Raw genomic sequence first — 26,273 nt, forward strand, 5'->3', positions numbered from 1 at the left:
CGTGCGCACTTTGCCAACACCGCAAGCGGCCCACAACTGCTCCAGTCGGGACCCTACAACCACTTCCTTGTCCATCAGAGCCGTTCTCTGTCGTCTCTGTCGTCATCATATGGTGGTTTTGGGACGTTAAACCCCACAAATCAATCAATCAACCGTTCTCTGTCGTCGGAATTGACCTCTTTGGGCCCCTCCCAACTACATCAGACGGCAAGAGATGGATCGTCACCGCCATTGATCACTTGACCCGGTACGCTGAGACGGCCTCGATCACTTCAGGAACTGCTTCGGAAGTTACAACTTTCTTCTTGAATGCTATTTACCTACGTCACGGAGCCCCTCGTGTTCTTTTGAGCGACCGGGGCAAGGCATTTCTTTCAAGCACGCTCAGAGAAGTTCTTCAAGCATCAAAAACAATTCATAAAACAACATCTAGCTATCACCCGCAAACCAATGGCTTAACGGAAAGATTTCATCGCACGCTGTGTGACATGCTGTCCATCGCAATTGGTATGCCATACTTCCCTTTGTCACGTATGCATATAATACGTCAGTTCAACGAACCACAGGCTATTCTCCATTTTTCCTAGTATATGGACACCAACCGACATCACCACTCGACGTTTCATTCTTTTCTGGCCCCGTCAACTCTTCACCATTCGTTTGCGACCAGTTTCTGTCCCGTGTTGCTCGATGCCGTCGTCTTGCCCGTGTAAACACCGAAGCTAGCCAAGAAGATCGCAAACATCGTTACGATGCCACTCACCGCGTCGTTCTCTGCCGCCCTGGCGACGATGTACTTCTGTGGACTCCTGCGCGAACGCCTGGCTTATGCGAGAAGCTTGAGTCATACTATCTTGGCCCTTACAAAGTAGTCGAACAGACCTCACCGGTGAACTACCTTGTCACACCTGTTCGTGTCCCCACTGACCAACGCTGCCGCGGGACAGAGATTGTGCACGTTTCGCGTCTCAAGCCCTATCGTATGCGTTCCCCAGCGTAATTCGCGGCCAGGCTGGCCGCTTCCGTCGACGGGGGAAATTAGTGTAAGAATTCATTGGACGCCATCTTCCTCGTCTGTCAATAACCACCATCAGTCTTCGCCCCATTCTTCTTCATCATCGGCGCCATCTTGCTGTTGCTTGAATAAAGCGTCAGCTGAACCGTTGTATTTCAATATGCATGTGCTCGTTTGTATGTGTGTTATCAGAGTCTATATGTGATCAATGTATTTTCCAAGGGCACTAACTGACAGCTGCAGTATAGCATGCCAGGTGATGAACGAGGGAGCAAATATTATGAAAAAGGTGTTATAAAAGCTTTTAGTCGCATTTTAATGACGCATGACTTCTTTCTATTATTTGTGGAAGACATAATTTGTTTCTAATATGATAAATGCTTTCTGGGAATTTCAGAGGGAAAAAAAGTACAAACTCAACAAATGTCACGCGAAAGCACTTTTCTCTATTTAGCACAATTTTAGTTCATGTGACAAAGGATAATTTTTTTTTCAGAGCTTCAGCACTGACTTGGTCAACCGTAGTGATTGAACTCTACGCGACGTGTAGCAACGTGTAGCTGCCACTCTGCCAGAATTCCATGTTAATGGCTTCCTAGCCTCGCCCAAATAAAGACAATACGCATGCCCTCTTGTTGAGAAGTTTTTAGCCAGTTCATTATCTTCCTCTCTGATCCCCTCTTCACCCATTCACTTATCCTGCCTTAACTACTGTCCGGGGCAAAATTGAAAGCGAAGTGTCCTCACGCACATTAGGAGACCATTTTCACTTGTCGGCTTTCAAGTGAGCACACTTTTTTTTGTGCCGGCTGTGCACCTTATTCCATTTCTTTCAGCGTAATTTGCCAGCGTTAGTGGTTCGAGTTTCCAGTCAACGTTGTGGTGGTGTGCGATATTTTATTCATCTATGCTATGTGCTAGAAGACTACAAGGTACAACACCCTGCAACACTTTTTTTTAATGCACTTCACTATAATTTGCTGTTTCTTCATACACCGTACTCCGCCTGCCTACAAGAAGATATAAATAATTCACCCGGAAAGGTGGCGTTTGAGTTTCACTATTTAGTGTTCCCACTTTCCGTCTTCCCTAGCTTATTTCAAACTGTACCGTTATTATCTCTTTTGCCATGTCCACAACTTTAACGAAAATTTTTGGTTATGTCTTCCTAGCAGAAAATAAAACAAAAACAGCTAGCATTGATTAAGCCTTCATTTAGAGCTACGCTTGTTACAGTCTTTGTGTGTGTGTGTGTGTGTGTGTGTGTGTGTGTGTGTGTGTGTTGGTTATTTTGTTTATGTATGCGTGCATGTGGCAGGATGAATAGTAATGCACTTATGACGCAAAACTTCATTTACAATTTCGTGCTTTTTTCCTTCCATCCTTCACGTCGCAGAAATCGAAGCGTCGCTGGGAAAAACGGAGCTTTCGACCGAGATTTCTACGACTACCTCTTCATCAGGAAAAAGTGAAGGTAATGCGATGACAAACGACCTAACGCTGACAGTGCCGAAACTATAGGTGAACAAATTTAGACATTCCGCACACATACACTTGAGAAAAAAAATGAAGTGCTGCTGCATGCACTATGTGTACGACGATAGCAGTTCGTAAGTGAGAAAGACACTTTCTTTCTTTCTTTCTTTCTTTCTTTCTTTCTTTCTTTCTTTCTTTCTTTCTTTCTTTCTTTCTTTCTTTCTTTCTTTCTTTCTTTCTTCCTTTTTTTCTTTCCTTCTTTCTTTCCTTCTTTCTTTTTTTCTTTTTTCCTTCCTTCTTTCTTTCTTTCTTTTTTCTTTCTTTCTCTCGTTGTGATATTATAAATATATACATAGAAGTACTTGTAGCTGCACCAACAATAATTGAAAAAAGCCACCTTGTCGACGAACGACTCGAACACTGTAGAAAGTACCCATGACAAAACTAGAGTCGGGAGAGTATAGTATGCGGAGAAAACAAGGAAACAAGCACGAACAGAAGGAGAAAGATTGAAAGGTGCCAGACTTTCACCGAGATTGAGTTCTAAAGTGGAAAACGCGCGTACACACACACACACATATATATATATATATATATATATATATATATATATATATATATATATATATATATATATATATATATATATATATATATATATACATGATAATCGGTTTGCTTTCAGCATACAACTCGAGCCAGACTGATCAATCGTTGCGTTTGTTTCAGCTCATGTTCGAGACCAAGTGACCTGCGTCATAACCTCTGCTACGCTGCTCACATAAGAAAAAAAAACGATGCGCATTGCATTAGAGCAGGGGCCATTCTGTCGTACGAACCACTGTAAAACCGACTGTCATCGTGCTGTGAACTAATCTGCAGGCCATCGCACTGTATTTACCAAAGAGCACTACGTCTCAGCACTGGTTTTCCAACGCTACAAAAAGTTGTGACTAATGGGCTGAGGTAGTCCTGTCGACACAAGACGCATGTTAGGGCACGCGTAGCGTTAGAGTTTATCAGCAGAAAGGCCACTCAACCCAAAATTTTACATGTTCGCGAGGCTGACCAAGCCCACTATGGCGTGACCTAATGACATGGGTGTCGGCCCAGCGGCAATGGCGTCGCATGCATGCATGATTTCAAAAACTGAAACATTTATGTAAATAGCTTTGTGGAATACCTTGATCTTCAATATGTCGATGATTTTCAAAATATGTCCCGAGTTGTCTTTACGTAGCGACGTAAATGCATTTCATCTTCAGCGTTAACAGCCCGCAAACATTTGTCTCTATTCATATCTGATATCTTTATTTTGTTTACAAGTTCTCGAGTCTGTATACAGTCGCCATAAATCTTGAAATTTACCTCTGCGAGGTACACAAATGATAATTTGCTCACCTTGAAGAAATTTATCGCTTGGCTTACTTCTTTTCGCCCATAATTGTAGTTGAGAGAGATGCTGGCATGTTATGGGATCCCGTCATCTTTGTAGAGTTATGGTAATAAAGAGTATGTGAAGAACACATCATAAGCTTTATCAGTACCATATCAAAAAACGCATGTCAACTTTCAACAAACTTCTGGAATAAGATCCCCATTATCAAAATGAGGTATCTATGTCGGATCAATCGTTACCAGAGGTTGAGCCAAACGAGGCGCTTACAAGACGGTGAACTAATATGCAGGACCGACATACTTGGATGCGCAGCTACCCTGAAATGATCCAACGCGTATCTGAAAAAAAAAAACTACAATTCTGCGACAAAAAAAAATTTACCAATCAAACATCTATAATCGTATTGTGCGGCAAGCATCCTGAGAAATCAACGCTTTTATTTGCGAAGGTCGAGTTCACAAATTGGGGTTGCTGGAACGAAGAATTGAAAACAAGAGAGAGATAGGAAGCGAGTTTTACCAGCATCGTTTTTCATAACGGGAGGAGACAGCGAGAGGCCGGATGTGAGAAGGGCAGCGAAGACGAACTGCGGTTGCGACCGGAGTGGCAGCGGGGGAGTTGACTCAATTATAGCTATCTGCAAAGCCGGCCGGAGTAACTCGTGGCCACTGCAGCGAACCACAGGCGCTTCCGGCTGCCAGTGGCGAGAAGCTGGGCCCCGTGTACCAGGCCAGCAAGCAGGAAAGCCAGATACGCGAGGAACAGAGTGAAGCTCCTGCGGAAGGAAGGAAAGAGCGGGCGCAGCACCGGGAAAGTTGCGAAGGAGGAGGGTACTTTCCACCCGGCTTGACCCGTGCTCAGCGCCCTACGACTCTCCTTTCCCCGTCCGCCAGCGTTGCTTCCAGTTGGATGGCTTTCACCCCGAGGTGGGTTTCAGCTTCGATGGATTTTGCCTCCCTGGCTTCAGATTGATGCGTACTGGCTGTCACGTGACGAACGAGCTTGCGTCTCGTCCCTTCCCCCTCGCCCTTTCTCATCCGTACATATTTGTTTCCTCTTTCATTTTGCTATGGTAGAAGCAGCTCCCACTCCTTTTGCAGGCTTTCAATGTGTGGCACACCCGCGCGGGCGCTGCTACAGAGGTACAACGGAGTCGGAGTGTGGAGGGAAAGCCTTCTTGCCGCGTCGATTGACGCCTTTTGAGATGACGCGAAGATTGAGCCATCGTCGGCGCAGTGCCGGTGGTTGCTTCGAGTTTGTGGGCTCGCGATCGAGGGACGGTCTCCACGCTCGTTCGCTGTATCGAATGGTGGCCGATTCGCTACCCCTTTGTTGCCGGGTTCCAGTGTTTTGCTTACACAATGCGACGTGGGACGATATAGCTGGCCCGTTTCCTTCCGCCCGTGATTTCCCGAGGAAACGAGAATCGACGCGGCTCGGAGTTTTCGTGGTTACTGCGCAGCGATCCCGGGGAATGTCTCGCGCTGTATTATCAATCTTTGTGGCAGGTCAGAATGTATTGTCTTTATGCCTCAAAGCACAGCATTCTGGTAATTTTTTTTCCTGCGACAAAGTCTGATAATGCAGTTGGTCTAATGATGTAGTGGCGTAATGATGAGTATAAACTCAAGTGTGGAATTTTTCCAGCCGGCTCACATTAATTTTGTCTTATTCAGCGCGTTCCAGAGTAGTTAGGCGTGGTTGTTATGAGGGCCTTGTGTGTCGATTGTCACCGAGAAGCACGGTGCCGTACGCTAGTCGTGATCATGCTTGTTAAGAAATGCCCAAACAGTGCTTCTTTAATTCTGTGAGTCATCACAGGTGTTAATCTTGTGAGTTTTTGCCACTCGCGGCCGAGCCACAGATAACCTGCGTAGTGACTACTGATAGCAGTGTTTGAATCAAGATAACAAAAAACAATAGATAAGTTTCAATACGACTTTAGGTAACATAGAGTAATGTGGCTATGACTGTGCTTCGTTGACTGTTAACGCTGCGTATTTATGGCGGTAAATGAATTGGTGCCTCCGCAAAAGAGCAGTGAATGACGTTAAGTCTTGGCTTGTTGTGTATAGTGGCAGGTATCTACTTCATGTTTTCTTATCAAATGATTACGAATCGCTACCGGGGGATTACATATATTAGGAGAGCTTCAGTTGAGCTTCAGTTTTTGTACGTCAGGTGTCCGAACATACGTTAGCTTAAAACATCTCATTTTTGTTGCTACATCAAGCCATGTAAAAAAAAAAACGCCTCGTACTGTAAAACACACCTAATCCCTACTTTCACTTTGCTGTATCTATCGTTATATAAAAATTATAGCGAATTTCCCTGTCTTTCCGCTTAAGTTTTCTTCCTCCTCCATAGCGAAAAATATAGAAAATATGTGCTTAATAACACGATCGCATATTTCAGGAGTCGTCGATACGGCGTTTATTTAATGAAGATGTCAAATACTAACATTAGAGGAGCGAAGGGCTGCTAAGAATGCACTCAGTTGGACTAGTTGTTGCGAGATGACAGTAAGGTGGCGCTTCAAAGACGCAGAAAGAGATGAGACGAAACACATGACGCATGCCTGTCTCGTCTCTGTTCACGTTTTTGAATCGCTGCAAGCGAATAACCGTCCTCGTCACAAAAAACTTTTGTTGCTTCGTACTGACTGGTTCTCTGAAAGCCTGCTCTATCCTGTTAGAATTTAGCACACTTCTATGCTAAAGCTTGGACAAGCACGCCACTTGAACTGCGATTACTATGCGTGAAGTCATATGTGTGCGCACCTCTTTCAAGTTAATATACTCATAACACCGTGTGGTACAATCGAGGATCACCTCAAATACCCTCGTGTTCACGAAGCAATGATAGCTCTACAATAATTACGCAGTCTCCAGATGTTTGTGAAATTAGGCACGTTCTTCTTTTCCTTTTAATCTTTCTTGTAGATGTTAGTCAGTGGTAATTATTAGGCGGGTCCTTTGACGTTGGAAACACATTGTCAGGCAAGCATAATAACGGTAGTGAGTGGCTTATATATGCGATGGAAGACTGCAGAATCTAGAAGGTAACTCTTAATCTTACGAATATTGATGCAATGATACAGCAAGTGGTGAGTCTTCTAGTAATGAAGAAATTAGTATACGTTTACTATACAAAATTTAAGCTTGGAAAGTAACTTGAACTTCTGCGTCGGCAGGGGGCGAGCAAGGGAACAGGCTCTAAGTGCAGAACTCAGTTGCTAGGGCTTCGTCAAGCCAAGTACTGTTGTCTGAAAGGAAGAGCTGAATTATTGTTAACGCAATATAGTTGATGAGCTGACGGTAACTCAGTTCGTATAACATTGAACGCGGTATTCGAAAGAGGCAGATTCGGTGCTTGCGAGCGCCAAGTAAGCTTCTTGTCTACGTTACCTTTTTCAGTTACATCATAATGAGTACGAATATTATCGCCTATACTTTTTTTGAGAATTATTTTCTCTTAGTTCCCATTAATACTGTTTACAGAAGAGCAGCTGGGGCAAAGCTTCAGAGACTGAGAAACTCACATTAGAACAAGTGTCATAGCGTCAAAGAGCCCGTTTTGCAGAAATTCTTGTGCTGCTGTCGGCGTCGGTGGTTGTTAGCGAAAAATCATCTTCTGCGTGAGCAAAAAATCAAGAAATATGCAAATAAAATAAATATTTAAAAACTTTGTGACTGAGTGAGGGTTCAACGCGGTTTGTTTGCGTGGCAAGCGAATGTTCTACTACACATCCACGTGTCTGCTTGTGAGTGCAGAGAAAATACCTTCCTCTGCTTACAAATACAATGAAAGTAACTTTTATTCTCAACAAACACACGCGTCCTGTATGCATGTTTGAAACACAACATGAATTGATGCTCTAATAGCGCGTGGTACAAGCGTACCTTGCCATCAGGCGTCAGAACATGTGAATATTACAATGACTTCATGGTCACAAAGCCGACCACCCATACAAATGGCACACATGCAACTGTGCCTATTACCTTAAGGCCACGTAATAGGTGTACAGTAAGTTCGACAAGATTTCACGCACTAAGTGTTTGAAGTACGTACTAAGAACAGGATATCGCTATCTCGTTCACAAATCCATTTCTCTCTCTCTCTCTTAAAGGCCAAGCTGAAAGATACCCTAATTTTTTGTCAACTATAATAGGCGTTTGAATGTTAGCGAACAGTAGTCATCGAGGGGTAGTCAGTTACGGAGGATACGTGCTTTTATGTAAATTAACTTAACATTCGACGCGCGCCTCATTTATACATCACGCTTCGCGAGACAACTTGGATTTAATGCCTGTACAGAGGTTACGCAATTAAAGGACCTCGTTTTCAATTCAAGAACGTTTATTTACTTGGGTCTCTCTAAAGTAGCCCGTGTGCCGCCTGGTGCGACAAGCCGTCGTCTCGTAGATTAATGCACGACCCGAGAGAAGGTGAAGCGCTCTTGACTACGTCAAAGAGCCTTGTCTTGAAATAGCGCGTGGATCGTAGCCACCACCAAAAGCGGTATTACAACGTCGCGAAGCAAACACCGTCAAAGATCGGTCTCACGAGCGGCTCGGACTTGCACAAGTATTTGGCAGCCGTATTCCTTCCATCTAGCATCATCCCGATTTCTTTGGAACTGCAGCATCGCGCGAGTGTTGCAAAAGATGCGCTCTCTTTTCTAAGCAAATCTTGTCTCTATAGGTGCAGCTCTGGTGGCCCGGCCCGACGGTGACGTCGTTATAGCAGCAATCACTTCCACGCTGGCAAGCACGCTGCGGGAAAAGTTGGCTGCACCGGCACTCTCTGAAAAGAGGAGGACTAAGTCGCTATCCGCTTTCATGCTCCACAGACGCTGAGAAACCCCGGCCGCTGCGGCCAAAGTCGGGTTCCGAACGCCGACGAGGCTCAGGAGATGCGAACTCGCCTCTCTCACCAACATGCTCATGGACACTATTGGCGCGTTTGGTTTGCGCAAGGCATTTCAAGTTTGCCACCGGTCGTCTTAACCCTCTATTCAATGAAGAGTTTTTCTCGGGAGGGGAGGTACTATAGGGGTTGGGGACGCGGATGCCTTGACGTTCTGCAATGGTGCTCTCTCGCTCTCTCGCCCGAAAAGAAAAGTGGTGTCGTACCACGTTTCTGTTCTGTCGTCGAGGATTTAGACGACGCTTGCGCGGAGAAAAGTGGAAACGTCATTTTCTTTCATTTCAGCTTCCAGCCGTGTTAGTTGCGGCAGAAGGGAGGCCTTATCAAGGGTGTAGCAACGAGAGCTGTGAAAGGAAACGAATCGCGTGGACGGCGGCACTGCATCAGCGCAGCACGCCCAGTGAACAGCACAAAGGGGAAAGCGATGAGTCAAGTTATGAAACATTGTCGGGCAAAAGAAGAAGGAACAAGAAAGGAAGAGGGAAGATGAGAATGGCTGTGTTGGCGTGAGAAACAAGGGGGAGAAGAGGAGGACTAGAAAGATTCACCAGAGTGGGAGTGGTGACGATGTGGAAAGAATACTAGGTGATCTGAAGGAAGATGAGAGGGGGAGGTGGACAAGGTGAGGAGGAGTGGACCGGTACGCGCGGTACAGTTGGACCCGTCTCGTTTTGTGCAGAGGAAGAAGACCTTGCGGGAAGGTTGGCGGGGATGCTGTTCGATTACCTTCTCGTTGACCCTCAGCCACTAATCGTGCTTCGGGCCCCGCACACGTGGTCACTTGCGCCATCTGGTATCGATTGCGCGAAAGAGAGAAGGCACACAACGAGAGGCGACGACGACGACTGATCTCGACGTGTGCCCGTCACCCTCTCCCTCTCGTTGCCCGCGCATCATAAAACAGGAGAGTGATGTTGAATCTCGTCCAGGGACTGACAAGGCCAAGGGTCCAACGGGCAAACAACAGCGTTTATTGCCGAAGCGTACGACGGGGGTTACATCACGGGAATGGGGGACAGTGCATTGAGCGTTACCATTTAAGCACTAGTGGGCGCATGCGCACTAACGACAGTTCGGTTATCAGGTGTGCTATTGCGAACACCACACTTCCTCTGCTTTTATTCGGAAGCTAATAGTTCACGTTCCCTCTCAGAACCAATCAGGCGGTCGGCGATTTCGTAGCGGGTAGCGCCGATCCAGGTCGCCTCGAGAAGTGTCTGTCAGCAACGTCGGTGGTGAAGGCGAAACACTAGCTGCAGGCAATGAAGGTGCTGGCTCCGGTTCGGTGTCACTCTGTGGCCACACGGAGAAACCGTCGTCTTGCGCGGCGTCTTCGGCAAGCCCTGCCGTGCCTTGAAGTAGCTGGTTCTTGTGGCGCCGCCACTCGAAGCATCCTGAAGATGTCGACGCTCGTACCCTGAAAGACACTGGTCCACTTTGAGCCATCACCACAGCTGGTACCCATTTGGGCTGTCCCCTGTAATTTCGTGCAAGTACATGATCCCCAACACTCACGTCACGCACACGACACTGTCGGTTCACCGTCTGTCTGAACTGATTGTAAGCCACCCTTTCCCCCACGGCGGGTTTGAGTACATCGAGGCGGGTGCGCAAACGTCGCCCCAACAACAAGTTGGCTGGTGCCTCGTGTGTCGTAGCGTGGGGCGTGTTGCGATAAGCGAGCAGAAACTTGTTGAGCTTTACCTTCATAGGTTGATGCACGTCATCCTTTTTTAGCGCGTTCTTCAGGGTTTGTACGAAACGCTCCGCAAGTCCATTGGTGCTGGGATTGTAGGGGGCTGATTGCACGTGTCGGCAACCCATCTCCCTTACAAACTGCTTGAACTCCTCTGACGTGAACTGTGGGCCGTTATCCGACACGATTGTCTCAGGGAACCCAAAACGAGCGAAAACATCTCGTAAGCACTCAATTGTTGCATCTGCAGTAGTTGAACGCATCATAAAAACTTCGGGCCACTTCGAGTGAGCATCGACCACTATAAGAAACATTGACTGTTGAAATGGTCCTGCAAAATCTATATGTATGCGTTGCCACGGCGCTGAGGGCCAGGCCCAAGGGTGCAACGGAGCTTTGCAAGGGGCACTGCGCTGTTCTTGGCAATCTGTACATGACTGCACCATACGCTCAAGGTCCCCCTCGATGGACGGCCACCAGACGTAACTACGCGCAAGCGCCTTGCTGCGAACTATACCTGGGTGACCCTCGTGTAATTCGGCCAGAACTGCTCTCTGCAGCTTTGCGGGAATGACTACCCGCGTTCCCAGCAAAATGCATCCTCCATGCAATGTCAGTTGATTGCGTCTGGCGATGTATTGTTTCAGTCTATGGTCACTGACAAATATTGGCCAGCCTGTGCTTATGCACTCTTTTACTTTCGCCAGATCGTTATCCTGCTCTGTGGCATGGGCAATTCCTTTGCTCGACACTGGTAGGGAGGCCAGCCGCAATGAATAGAAAGTCTCTTCCGACTCCTGCGTTTCGTCTTTCACACATGGTAGCGGCAAACGGGAGCAAAAATCGGCTTCTGCGTTATCGGCTGATTTTCTAAAAAGAAGGTCGTATCTGTATGCCGACAACGTCACAGCCCACCGCTGTAGGCGCGCAGCCGCGATAGGCGGAATACCTGTTGTTGGCCCCAAAATTTGCTGTAAGGGTTTATGATCAGTGATTAAAGTGAATGCGCGGCCATAAATATAGCAGTGAAACTTTTTTATGCCAAAGATTATGGCCAGCGCCTCTTTTTCAAGCTGGCTATATTTCTTCTCTGCCTCGGAAAGCGTGCGCGAAGCAAAAGCAACTGGCCTAGACTTCCCGTCCTCAAAAACATGGGAGAGCACTGCACCTACCCCATACTGCGATGCGTCACAGGCCAGCTTTAATGGCCTATCCGGGTCGTAGTGGGCCAGCACCTGCGGCGATGACAGCATTCTTTTAACTTCGTTGAACGCGTCTCGGCAGCAGTCGTCCCAACACCAAGGAGCGTCTTTCCGTAAAAGCTGGTAAAAAGGCACAGCCATTGTTGAAAGATTAGGCACAAACTTTCCATAATAATTAACGACACCCAGGAAGGACTGCAGTTGCTGCTTGTTTGTCGGTGCGGCAGCGTTTATGACTGCTTCAATTTTCTCCGGTGACGCAGATATTCCTGCTGCAGTAATTTTGTGCCCCAGGTAACAGAGCTCATTTTGAAAGAACGCGCATTTTTCTTTCTTTATTTTGACGCCTCGCTCCAGCAACCGTTTCAAGAGTGCGTCTAGGTTTACCAGGTGTTCTTCAGCGTTTCTTCCTGTGACTAAGATGTCATCGAGATAACAACAAACTCCGTTTAGGCCCTTCAGCATTGTGTCCATTATTTTCTGAAAAATACCTGGTGCTGACGCTATTCCGAAAGGTAGCCTGTTGACTGCAAACAGCCCTTTCTGCGTGTTCAAAGTCAAGTACTTCTTCGACTCTTCTGACATGAGTACTTGTTGGTATGCCCTGTTAAGGTCGATCTTACTAAAGTGCATTCCCCCGGCCAACGCAGCTAATAGGTCATCAATTTTAGGTAGCGGGTAGTGTGTGATGTCCAGAGAGGGGTTTATCGTTGTCTTATAATCCCCACAGAGACGTATGCTTCCATCTTTTTTTATCACTGGCACGGCGGGCGTGGCATATTCTGATGTATTGACGGGTGTGAGTATTCCCAGCTGCACCAATTTTTCTATCTCTGCTTCTACTGCTGACTGCAGTGCGAATGGCACATTGCGTGCCTTCAGGAACCTCGGCCGGTGATCGGCTTTGAAGAACAGCTCGGCCCTTTCGTCTGTGATAGCGCCTAGCTCATCCTTAAACAGCATTTTGTATTTTTCGAGCAACGATTCTAGCCTTTCCTTCGTTCGCGAGGACAAGTCGAACACTGACCTTGAGACGTGGTTGAGGCCCCAAATCTGGTTCCAGTTTAGCCGTACTGTGCGCAGCCATTCACGCCCTAGCAGTGGTGGTCCTGCTTGATCGACGAGGTAGAGTGGTAGTTTCGCCGTCTGTTCCCCGTGCTGCACCTTGACGACCGCCACGCCGCAAGGTTGGACGAGTGCTCCGGTATAGGTGCGCAGGACGATGTCTGTTGGTCCGCATCTGGCTGAAGGGAACTGCTGCTTGAACTGCTTGTAAGGCATGATAGACACCGCGGCTCCCGTGTCAAGTTCCATTTCCACCAGTGCTCCATCTATTTTCAGTCCAACAAAAATAGGAGTGCGGCCGGACGCCACTTGTTCCGAAACGCCTATGGGTGGCACCTGCGTGACCACTTTCAGCGTTTTCACTCTCCGTTTCTGCTGATACCCGCCACAATATTGCCCGTTGCTGCGACAGGCCCTTTGAATATGCCCTTTCTTTCCACACTTATAGCACGTATTATTAACGTGAGGGCATACTGAATGAGTGTGGCTCGGAGAACCGCAGCGATAACAAGCCAGTCGCTGCTTACCGGAAATCGCTTGCGCCTCGTACAGATCAGCAGGGTCATAATTGCATTCTCCCTCCATTTTGTGCAGCTGTGTGGCCACTGACTCTACGACTCTAGTCTCGGCAACATTCTTCCGGGCTGCTTCCATGGCCAGGGCGCGCTCGACTGCTTTCGGGAACGTCAGTTTGTCGTCCTCGGTAAAGAGTACTCGCTGCACGTCCTCTCGCAGTAGTCCACAGACAAAACGATCCCGCAGCGCTTCGTCCAAATTTGCTCCAAACTGACAACTCTGGGACAACTTCCGAAGTTCAGCAACATATTCGGGCAGAGACTCGCCTTCGTGCTGTGCTCTGCGGTAAAACTTTGCTCGTTCCCCGATTATGGACGGCTTTGGGGCAAGATGTGCATCCAAGAGGCTCTTCAGTTGCTCGAAACTTTTTCCCGATGGTAGGTCCGGTGCAGCCAACGACTTCAGCAACCCATACGTACGCGGTCCGATGATGCTGAGGAATGCGTGTACCTTGTCGCTGTCGGGAACCTTGTTGACAATCAGAAAAGAGGTCAACCTCTCCTTGTATGCCGTCCAGTCGCTTGCAGTAACGTCGAATGACTCCATCTGGCCCAGCTGCCCTCTGCTCACCATCTGGCCCAGCTGCTCACCAGACCGCATTGTCGCTTCTTCACCACACTGCTCGCTACTCTTCATTTTTCATCCCATCCTCGTCGCCAGTGTTGAATCTCGTCCAGGGACTGACAAGGCCAAGGGTCCAACGGGCAAACAACAGCGTTTATTGCCGAAGCGTACGACGGGGGTTACATCACGGGAATGGGGGACAGTGCATTGAGCGTTACCATTTAAGCACTAGTGGGCGCATGCGCACTAACGACAGTTCGGTTATCAGGTGTGCTATTGCGAACACCACAAGTGACGTCTTCAGGGGGCTATGCTTATGAAGAGCCCGGATACAGAAATACCACCTAGGAGACTAACGAAAAAATTGCCTAAGAAAAAGCAAAATCGAGAAATAAGCGGCGTCCGTGCTTCGGGCGCTGCTCAGAAAAGGTGGTCTCGAGGAGGCCTGGAAGGTGCGACTGGCGGCGTCAAATGAAAAGACCGTCGCTGACGTGCAGGACGACGTGACCAAAAAAGCAGCAATAAGAATGACAGAAATAGACAAAAAGTAAATGTAACAAGTGTGAGATGAACAAGAAAAGAAAAGAAATGCTCCAGACAGCTGTACTGGCCCACTGGATGGTGACGAAAAGGACGCTCGCGTCCTATGCTTGAAGGACAAGGAAAAATGAGCCTCGGAATGTGGCCTCTTCGTCGGAACGAGCCATGAGGAGGAGGAGGCTGAGAAAGTGATAGCGGGTCTTGCTCTCGTGAGCTGTCAAGCTGTCCGCGTGCTGTTTCGTTTCCACTGCGCGATAATTTCGCCTCATCGCCCGCGCAGCCTCCGCGTTTACGCCACCATGACGCTGACACGGTCCGTTTCTGCCATCAATTTCTGTACCGTCAGTGTGTGCCGTTGCGGTGGTCATTCGCCCGTGACGTCATCAGCGCGTTCGACGTTTCGTCGTTGCTTGATAATCGTCGAGCTTCAAATGTGTTCAGAAACGCGTGTATCGCGGCAACAATTCCCTAAGGAACAAGCATTTACGAGGGACCCACGTATCCAGCATATAGAGCGTTCTTATTCTAGTATTGTTTATTTATTGTGTACAATGCATAATTGTAAAAACTAATGATTAACACGCATTTGCTAGCTATACTACACACCACTAAACGTACCGATTTATACTTTGTTCCAGGTATTGAATTAATAATTACTTGGAGGGTGTAGTGGAGGGCTCTAAAAATTTGCACCATCTGCTGTTCTATAACGTGCACTATAAACACACACTACGAGGGCCTCTGCCATCTCGCCTTCATCGAAATGCGACCACCATTGCCGGAATCGAACCCACGACCTTCAGACCAGCAGCCGAGCAGGCTTGCCACTGATTCACTTTGGCAGAGCCCATATTGTATTTCAGAGCGAAACTATAGTTGATACTAAAGTGTGTTCCCGAATTCCAACGACTCATCACCAGTACTTGACAGTACATGCTAACGAGGCAGGGGCTCGTCAGTACGTCTTCATGTTTCGATGCACTGCCTGGCAACCAAGTAGTTATTATGTATTAACTCTTTTCCCCTCCCCTCTTCAATGTAAGTTTGTACCCTGACGGTATTTGAAATTAAAAAAAAATACTAATAAAAGACCTTGAACGGAGAAAAACAAGAAACAACAAAGTCTGATCAGGACACATCACCCTGTATTGGTAAGAGACAAGCCCCCTAGTCTGCATCTTACCCGGCAGTGCATCAAAACATTACAAGCTTTATTTACTTTGCCACCTGAAACAAAATCTACCCGGAAAAGAAATTGCACTACATTAGAAGGTAGTGTGCAGAACACCTTCGGCTTATAACAGAATGTAGTCGTTCGGTATTCCGTAGAATTTCAGGAGTGACTTGCTCGGTGCGCAAAAACAAAATTCATTCGATACACTCGTAAAAAACCTTGCAGCCCAGTGACACCCTTTTATTTCGTTGCGTGACACGTGCGAAGGTCGCACTTTTACGTGCATATACGCTGTTCTACGCTGTTCGCGCATGTAGTGCATACTTTTCTTTGGTCATGTTGCTTCTGAAACATGCTTCAATAGGTGCCGCACGAGATTCTCAGTGCGCCGGTTCAGAATATAAAGCTTCGTATTGCAAGCGCTAACCAATTGTTTCTTCGCCATCTTCCTGCATTATGGCACATACGGCATGCAATGTACGCACGAGTACGGCTGTTCAGCCGACGCAGTAACGTGCCTTTTTCGGCTAGAGTGGCCGTGTGTAGGGTGACCTGGTGTAGTAATAAAAACATTTTACAGCCGCTGCTTTGAGTGAAGACTTATTGGGATTTACGAGCGTTGTTCCGACCTCGTCTGAACAACGAAGCGAACAGTATATATTCCTGCCGGTGACCAACACGGCCACGCTATCCCCGTTTTAAGACTCTTCTGCTTTATATTATCTCTTTCACCCACTCGGCTGTTTTCTGTGATATCCCAAGCAAAGGTGACAGTAAGGTTTATAGCTGAAAATTACTAGGGATCCTCGGTTGGTTTGTATACAGTACGAAAAAGACGAGATGTTTGGAACCAGTTAGGGGAAACTACAAGCAACAGTCTTGTGCGTGCGTGTCTGTGTTTTTTGTTTTTGTTTTTAAAAGCCCGGCACAAATGTTTTTCCGAACTTTGCTCGGGAACATTTCACCGCAACTGTACCCAATGTAGAGTAAAACCCTGCATTGATTCCCAACAATCATCTCGCTATTTTTACCCCGGCATTTTTCCCACCCTTACTTATCTTCCATTAACATACTGGTAGTTCCAATAGCGAGGCAGCTTCTAGCCGCTACAAAGGCGGCTAGAAGCTGCCTCGTTTGAATTGTCGCAGGATGGGGCAGCCTTAAGCTACTCTTTCTGACTACCCCCACTATGGTTCAGTGTGATGGTATATAGACAAAGCGACATCAGCGAGCGCTTTCCTGGTAAATATGTTACTGAAATCATTGCAAAAGTGTAAGTTGAACGATATATTGGGCATCGTGAATATTGAATGTTAGGGCTAGGTAATTGAACACACATACATTTGTGGAATGATGCTCGTAATGAATACACTGTGCTTAGGCTAAGCAGGCAAAAGAAAAGGAGTTTACACTTTGTGGAAGCTACGTACATAAAGCAGCGTTCTTCATCTACTTCGTCACTACTTTTCAGTCGGGCAAGAGCATCTCGAAAAAAAGAGATAAACTTTGTTGAAAGAATACTAAACATTGTTGTTCACATGTTAAGAAGCGAAGCATTGCTTCCGTAGACTTTGAGTCATGAGGTTGCACTCCCAATATTATCTCTTCCGCAAATACTTTGACATAAATGGTGTAATGCTGCCTGGACGGCAAGCTTCTCATATTCTTATGTGAGAGGTGTCGCTGTGGCTGTCGGATATATGTGGGTTTCGAGGAAAGGCGTCTGAGACCAGGAAGAAACTTCTAGACTTTTAAAGACGATAGTATTTTTTGGGGACCTTCGACGCAAAAATTTTGGTCTGTCTGTCTGTCTGTCTGTCTGTCTGTCTGTCTGTCTGTCTGTCTGTCTGTCTGTCTGTCTGTCTGTGCACTCTTAACGGCATCGGGTATTTGATACGGCCGACCCCATCCGCAGCGACCACCAGTGCTGCTCAAGATTCAGCGTTCATACTTGTGCAATCGTCAAATAAAAAGCAATTATTGCGCATGCCTGGGGAACCATAACAACACGCACATATTCTGCATGTGCGTCTTTTACTAGAAAAGGCATAGTGGAGTATATTTAAGTAACGTAGCGCTTATGACGCTGCACTGACCATGCAATGCTTGCACGAAAAGGCGAGTGTTTCCAACGCTTTGCTAAGATGAGACGGTAGTGGCACCTACCCGTCGCCTTGCGTTCTACACCTTATCTCCTCTGAGACGAGCGCTCGCACCCGTCTCAAAGCCACGCGCTTCGTTTTCCAAGAAAACTGCCAGATAGCGCTCATGTCTGACGTGTGACGTGACTTGATGCGCTCGTTCACCTTCGCTGCACGCTCGAGGCACTCTAACGAAGCGCCTCCAGAATACCATTTACCGATTTTCTTGCGCAGAACATCAAATACGACGACATTTGCAGATTAACATGCAGATAGAGGGTCAATTTTTTTCTTCGTTCCTCAAGGCTCGTCGAGCACGCGTGTGCTCGGAACCGCTGTTCTTGATCTTCGCGCGAAGGCGCGAGACACACGCCGAGCGTCGTCTGCTATCACTCGTGACGTTATGTTTTGCGCGGAAGGAAGCATACAGAGGCTGCTACATGCCAGCATGATCGGTGCAAAAGTAACGGCTCAAGATTAAGACCAAGCAGATCAAGACCAGCAGTTTTTACGACTTGTTTGTAAGTCACAACCACGGCCGTAGTATTTTTTGCCAACCATAAGACCCAACCGCGACTATAGTTATTCCCGCGTAGCCTTGATTCCGGGGGCAGTTCCCGCAAATCGTAACACCTGTCTGCTGTGATCTGGAAGATCGAAGTTTAGGAAATCCCCTTTCACTACGGCATTGCTTATAACACTGTGCTGCGTTAAGATGTTGTATTGGGTATTCTTAATACTAGGCCTCGTATTTTTCTTGTTCTCGTGGAATATTTATTCTTGAAAACTTTTCTTGGTTACGTCCTCATGCGCTCATAAACTCCATGTATCTGTCGTTTCGAGATACATGGATAGTAAGAAGGTCGCAAAAAGCGAATGAAAAAAGCTTTGTCAGCGCATACATAGGCTGACGCAAGAAGTAGCAGCGGTAATTAGCTACTGAAATAAATGTAATCGTAATTGTTCTGGCTAATAAAATTAAGTTTACTTGATTGTTGTGAATAATTTCAAGGTCAAATGCGAAATACACACTTCCTTGCTGTGAAAAAATGGCGAGATGGTAAAAGAACTCGCTACAGCTGGATGTGTTTTAATATATAATTTATTATGTATTTGCTAAGAGATGGGCCGAAGCATAAACATGGCTACCATTCATGCAATGTTGTAGTTTCTATAACTGCCGTGACATAAACAGCAGCTATGCAAGAGACCATGCCAAATGTTATGCAAACGCAGGAGTGTGGAATTTACATGTTTCACAAAACGCGGAATAAATTTTTCTCCTCCATTAGCGATACCACTTGTGACGGGAGCCCTGTAGATCGCATGTTTTAAAGAATGTACTATTTTATTTTGGCTTTTTTATCTGTATGGTTGTTACGAAAATAGACATTAAAACAATTGAATGTTGGGTAGCATGAAGCTTACACGTGGGCCAAATTGTATGAAGAAAAATTGGGTCGCAATACGTGGACACGAACCGACTAGTGCGGTTTTTTTCAGTGCGCTCACAAAAAACAAAATGCATAGAAGTAGTATATGTAGGCCCGAATACCTAACATAGGGTCCAAAAACATAGGGTAACAAAACACAAAAACATAGGCTAACATAGGGTAACAAAAAGGAATAAAACATAAAAATTCTGTACAAAAAGAGCAGGTTGGTATGGGGCTTTCAACGTTACTATATGTAACGACACACCATCGTCGCATAATTAAAACATGCAATGGGTTGCAAGTGAGGAAAAACATTGATAGACGAGTTACATTCGTGAAGTCTATGTGAATAATATATCGGTGAATGAAATATTTATATTTTAAATTGAACATTGCAAGATCAGACCCGTCTTTTCAATAGCTTTACGTAAATAGGACGCAAACAAGTTTTGTAATAGAGGATTGAGCGTACGGCGTAGATTCTCACACTAAAGATCAGAAAACAAAGCTGCCAGTATTGGGTACATTCATATGACAATATTTTCACCATCGGTTCAACTATGAGATATTTCCCCAACCGCCTATGTAAGCACACGTTTGTTTGAATATAAAGCACGCCTTGCACTTGTTCGCGGTGCTTCAATGTACATTCGACTTGTGGCCCACCAGCTGTCGTCATCGTCAACATCCTCAGAGCAGCTCAAAGACTGCCTGAAAAACCAATCTCCGTTTTTTCTTATATGCGACTACCGATAGTAGCACAATGACACGCAGGAGAGAAGGACGGTGTGTAAATGACAAGTAACAAGTAAACACTCGCGAAAGGCCAGCCGAGACGGCCAGGAAAGTCATGATAAAAAAATAATAAAAGAAACCCGATAAAGCGGGAGAGATTGTGCGTAAAGCTGACACAAGCAGGTATACCGTAAGAGACAAAAGCGCGCTAACAAACCGACGGCCTGGCGAAAAAAGAGAAAAAGTTCCTTCGGTTCCCCTTTCTATTGCGTCGACCCAGTATCGTGGTCGACACCCGTGGTGTCAGAAAGAGGACCTCCATTGAAACAACCCCGGGTCGGCGATGCCTTGCCGCCTTTCTCTCCGCACGCTGTCGCGTCGCGTCCAACTCGGCCGCTTCTTCTTGTGCTTCTCGCTTCGGTATGTCTGACCCGCCGGTGCCTTTCTAGCTACCGGGCGTGCTATCTTCCACGCCATTCGTAGTGTCTTGTTTCGCACCGCTCTTCGTTTCGGCCTGAAACCTAAGAAGGCTCGTCCCTCTTGGAGCACAGGAGTCGAGGCTTCCTCCTTCGCTCTTTCTCTCGCTTTTTTGTTTGTCACGCGTCCGCCTATCTATATATATCCCTCGCCACTCGTGAGCCTGCATCGGACTGGCGCGGGACCCCTTTTGTGGTTCCAGGCGATCGCCCTGCCCGGTGGCGCCAGTCCAGAGAAACACATTGATTGCGTGAAAGCCAGCTCGCTTCCTTCACGGCGCATCCCCGAGGCTCGAAACACCCGTGGATCTCGTAGGAAGGGACGTAAACAAAAGCGAGCATAAACAGCGTGCTTCCACGAGCTCCCACGCACCACTTCTTCCCCACACTTCCCCACACTTCACCCTCCGACACGTCCCCGCCCATCTCCAGGCCTCCCTTTCGTTACAGTCCCCCATTCGACGCCTCGCGTGTGAAGCGTCTCCTAGCTAGCGCCGCTATCCGAAGTGACGTCAGTGGAAGCCGATCCGAAAAGGGGAGGGGGGGAGGACTTTTGATTCCCCGGCTTTTTGTCGGTGGCAAGTGGCATTGAAGGCTCATGAGTGTCTCGACTGAATCACGGCGGACGCCCGGCCCGCCTCTTCCACCCCGCAGGGAATCCGCGGGTGGGAAAGAAACGGCCTGATGTGCCTAGTACTCTTCGAGCATCCTGCATTGCAAAACGCCTCACCGAGTATTCTTCCGGAATGAATGTAGCCGTGACGAGGCCTGATTTGAAAACAGCACCAAGAAAAAACGATGACAGAAGATTTAGTGAAAAGAGGGTCAGGCTGACGGGACGGGGCGACGAATGAGACGGAAAAAGAAAATGAACAAAACACATTCATCGGTCAGCGTGGAAAATTGCTGCTCATCGTTTTATTTATTTGTACCTCGTCCGGTGTTTTCATTACTTTTCAAACAGGATTCGTTGTTCTATCGAGGTCTTATTGATTTGGCTCCCGTCATAAACAAATTAAACTTTCGTTGCTGGGGTTATCATGGCTGTAAAATCTATATTTTGCATCTTCACTGCTACTGGGCTGCAGACCTTAATTTTTTTTCCGTTTTCTGTTTTACAGCGGAAATGATTTTTATCGAAGGCTTTCGTCTCATGAAGCCATGCTATTGCGAACTGTGTCAAAACTTATTCAGAAAATATAAAACGAGTAGTCGCACGCTAAAGAGCATCTCTGCTACCGCCAAGAAAGTGCTAATTACTGGTTCAGGTTTTCATGGAATTGCGGAATGACAAAACAAATATTGCCTAAATAACACCACTGCAACTATAAACACCTTCAAAACTCACCCTGATGATTTTTTTAGTCTTTTAACCGCTTCAGCGCAGACAGCTTTTCTAGGTGTTTTGCCCGTCTTTCACTCACACGCTCACCATGAAAAGTATTCTGTCTCACGCAAACTGATTGCTAGCAGTGCTCATCACTGATGTGAGTAGTTTGGGATCAACAATGATTTCGAGGGAATTAGTTCTATTTGTCGGAAAGTATAAGTTTTGTGGTCGGCTGCGGATAACGAGGCATATTTCTCCAGGCTCTGAGGTAATGATTGCGAAGCATCTGTGTCGCCAATATTTGCTGTCCACATTTAGAAGATGCGGTGAAACGTGATCCTTCTAAAAAAGCCAGTTTTGCCACAAGGATTAAACGATCAATACTATAGAAACTAATTTTAATGTAACATGAAGAACGGCAAGCAAACAGACACTTGCAACGCGCCACTCAAGCGCCAAGGACGCACGAAAGGACGCACACCGGCATACACTGGATAAGCGCGAACTGCCACAATTGTTACTTTTTTATGTTTAGCAGCATGGTGCAAGTAGCAACTGTTGCAAAACGCAACTCTCAGATATTGTTTTTTTTTTCTTCAGAGCTGGTGTGTGTGGAGTAACCACTCCGTATACTGCTGCATGGCAGTTTTCGAAGCATTGCTTGCCCAGGATTCGACATCGCGAGTTGGTAATTTTTACTGCGTATCTTGAAAGCAGTTGAACCAAAATCTAGAAGCATTGCTTTAAAGAGCGTCAATCGCACGGTCTCATGGGTTATACCGAGCACGCTGACTCGAGATCTCCACATGGCAAGAGGAAATAAGACATAGAAATAGTTCACCGGTGGAGCTCTAAATAGCGTTTGGCATGTGGCAAGGTTGCCGAACGCGTCACGCTGTGGAACGAGGGGTAACAGGTTGACATCACTTTCGCGGGCTCCGAAAGTTTTTCATCGAATTGTTTGTGTATGTGTGGCTTTTATATATGTGTACATACATACACATATACGGAATATGACGGCAACAGCTACGAAAAAAACTCAAGAGTGCCCATTTCTATCGCAGAAAATAATGCACATAATTAGTGTACATGAAAAAATCTAACGAAATTTTATTTTCATAAGTTGCGCTTAGCCGCACTAATATAAAGCTTACAGCAAAGCACGCTTTACAACGTCACAAAAGTGAGTTGCGTATTGATATCTCTGATGCATTACCAATGGCCGCATACATACAAACCTAGCTTTGACTACTTTACGTTAAAAAAACGTGGGGGATGTAGTTATTATATGACCTTAAACAGGCTGACATGTTTTTTTCAGATTTTACGAAACCAAAACTTTGTCCAGGTTTCGAAGTGAGGGTTATCGTATTGAGCTTTTGTTGTTGGCACTTCTTCTGTATAAACGCAAAGAACTTGCAAAAGAATCAAAGAAAAAAAAAACACTCCAAGTTTACATTGATGCTGCCAGCTAACACTGCATCCTCTATTATTATTTATTTTCCTATATAGTATTTGGTTCATATGATGCCCTTTGCTGTGTAACTACACATCAATTATTGTTGAACTAAAGAAGTTTCAGTATTATTCCTCAGATTTGTTTAGTTTGTACATCCTTACAACAGCGCAAAACACTCACGTATTGCAACTTTCCAAAAGTGATTTGAAATCGTCAAGGTATGGTCGTAAAATGAAGAAAGGTAATAAAACTGAGTGCTTGTATGAAACATTCACATAAGGTTAAATAGCAAATTACGATTAGTACAAACATGCGAGGTGTAGGTTGGGCACTACCTTCACAATAAAAACCTCAACTTAAAAAGTGCAAAATCAAATGCACTATATTTGTTCCTAATAATTCGACAGCAAACATCGGGGTACTGACGACGTAGGGACAGTGTTACCATTATCACTTTTCCAAAAGTGGCACACGTGATCTTCAAGGTCCCTGTATTGTAATGAGCTGTCTGTTTGTCGACAGGTGGCACTGACGGATCACCTCGAAAGCCAACAAGCAACGTCGGGACAGGAGTAAAAAACCCTGACAAAACACACAGTCGTTGGGCTGTGCAGCATTTTCAAGATGGCATTCACAAGAAAGAGTCTTCCAAAGGACAAAAAGGTAAACTTTGCCTGTGATAGGGCAATGTACAAAATCGGCTTTTTATAATAAACTACACACGCTCTTATATTCGACACTCATTTTTCACACCAAAACCACCAAGCTGGCCGAGCGCAAGCACATTTCTTTTGCCAGTGGCTAACGCAACCTCAGTCACGCAACACGCACATCCTAACTCAGAGGTATATTTTGTCTTGATGTTGACACCTGTTTGCCTACCGCTTTTGTGTTCATATTTATTTCATGGTTTATCAAATGACTCTCAATTTAATACGCCATAAGAAGTGTTTTTCAATGCATCATCACAAAAGCTTGTGTGTTTGTGACCAGTAAAAGTTAAAGAATTATTTTTCTTTATAACGTTTGCCTTCGTTCTCGTCAAAAAAAAAAAGAAGTCGAGCATAAAAACAAATAAGGCAGCTTCACAGAAGCGGTGGCAATCGTAAACGAAGTGTGAATGAAGGGACCTACCTTTGTCTCGTTTCCTTTCTTTGCATTTCTTTCTCTCTTTATTTTACAGCGGAGCTGCTATGCTTTTTAAGACGTTACGTGTTCGAGTAAACTATCATCATCTTTGATGACTGCTACCATTCTATTGCTTGCGGCGTAACAGTTCTGCCAGTGCGCTCTTCCTTCTTCGTCTCCTTCTTCGCTCCCGTATAATCGGCGCGTCCTCTCCTGCAGCGCCAACTTATCTGATGGGAGGATGCAATCATTCGGACGGGAAAGAGTAAACGCGGTAGGGAGAAAGAAATGAATAGAAATAAATAGAAAGAAAAAAATTATTGAAAAAAGAAACCCTGACGAGCCGATTTTCGAATACGCATACATCTGATTGAAAGCTGAGCATGTAACAGCTTTGCTATCTAGACACGCGTGAGGGTGAGGGAAATGGAAAGAGGTGAGTGGATTGCTCTGCTCAGCAAGAAATAGGAAGAGATAAATCGCGATAAGAAAAAAAATAAAGACAGAAAGTGAGAAAGGCAAAAGAGAAGAGAGAAGAAGTGAGAGAAGGTCTAAAAATGGCCGTATATATATTGCCGCGACAGGTTGGCCACGTTCAAGTAGCCCGGCACAATCATCGCGACACGAGTGCCAGGCAAGACCCGGCTGGCATGCGCCACGCGTTCGTGCGCTCAGGCTACAAGGAGGAGGAAGACAGTTGGCTCTGTGCAGCTTGACTACTCGGACTTCGACAACCATAGTTATTAGACTCGTGGGCACAAGTTCACTCTAAAAAAGACGCTTGTTTTTTTAGTCTGTCTGCCTCAGCATCGTTACATTTCTGGTCTAGGTGCTGGGTAATGAATCGAAGCCCCGCGAGCTCAAGGCAGCGTAGCCCCGACGACCAGCGTGTCAACCCCGTGGAAGTGACTCCTGTACACCAGAGGGCAAGTCGCCGTCTTCGAGGTGACTCACCTGAGTTCAGTCCACTTCACACTAAGGGGAATTCAAACAATGAACGCCACTACAATGACTAGCCAGGTAACACCGGCACAAGTGTTCATCAGCCAACCGCACCAGCTGCCAGTATTCCACGGTGACTCGTACGAGAACTTGGAAGATTGGTTGGACCTGTTCGAGAGAGTGGTGAGCTTGAATGAATGGTACGAAAGAGAGAAGTTTTTTCACGTATACTTCAACCTGGAATACTTCGCAGACATGGTTTGAGAACCATGAAACCTCGTTGTCTACCTGGGAGGTATTTCGACGGCAAGCGGTGGCTACGTTCGCGCACATAGACCGGGAAGAAAGGGCGGAGGCTGCTCTTCAATCAAGGAACCAGCTCACAAACGAGAGTGCTGCTATGTACATTGATGACATGGTCTGTCTGTTTAATCGTGCGGATTACAACATGGCTTAGGATAAGAAGGAGCGCCATGTAATGCGTAGAGTGAAGCACGGCAATGTGAAGCAAGGATGGCGACGGCCATCGAAAAAACACTGCCGCAGCGAGCTCGGTAGTACAGCTGGAATCTAAACTGCGCATCGGCACAGGTATTCTCTGGAGGCATGCGAAATGACGTTGAAGCCCTGTTAGAGCTCATTAGATCAGTTATTAGAGAACTGAGCAGACTGCAAATGTCCCAGACTCCAACTGCACTATTTGTTACAGACGTTGTTCGTGACGAACTGAGGCAGGTCATACAAGAGCCAGAGCGTGAGCTGCAGCCGGTTCAAACTATCCGAACATACTCTGAAGTTCTCAGATAACCCACGGTACACAGCAATTCAGCAGTTGCGATGGCGGCGACTCCTCTCCTACCTGCAGCACGCAGCGCACCTCGTCCTCGGGAACCAACGGCTACCTATCTGCTCCCAGGAGCACGTAGCATACATCGCTACGCGGAGCATAGACCCAGGAAAAGTGACGTCTGGCGTGATCACGAGCGCAAG

General features: G+C 46.3%; 1 protein-coding gene across 6 annotated transcripts in view; it reads left to right on the forward strand.

Moving 5' to 3' along the window:
* LOC119164682 (lachesin-like) overlaps nucleotides 1-26,273 on the forward strand; it is a 187,975-nt gene that overhangs the window by 150,878 nt on the left and 10,824 nt on the right. For 5 of the 6 annotated variants that reach the window (XM_075893802.1, XM_075893804.1, XM_075893810.1 and 2 more), the window contains exons 11-12: nucleotides 2,412-2,489; nucleotides 23,736-23,876. In XM_075893802.1, the coding sequence (XP_075749917.1) occupies nucleotides 2,412-2,489; nucleotides 23,736-23,876 (219 nt within the window). Of the gene's footprint in view, nucleotides 1-2,411; nucleotides 2,490-3,220; nucleotides 4,020-23,735; nucleotides 23,877-26,273 lie in introns of those variants that run through there. The other variant, XM_075893816.1, reaches the window with a different exon arrangement.

The sequence above is a fragment of the Rhipicephalus microplus genome, chromosome 1 (genome assembly GCF_043290135.1).
Source record: "Rhipicephalus microplus isolate Deutch F79 chromosome 1, USDA_Rmic, whole genome shotgun sequence".
Classification (NCBI taxonomy): domain Eukaryota; kingdom Metazoa; phylum Arthropoda; class Arachnida; order Ixodida; family Ixodidae; genus Rhipicephalus; species Rhipicephalus microplus.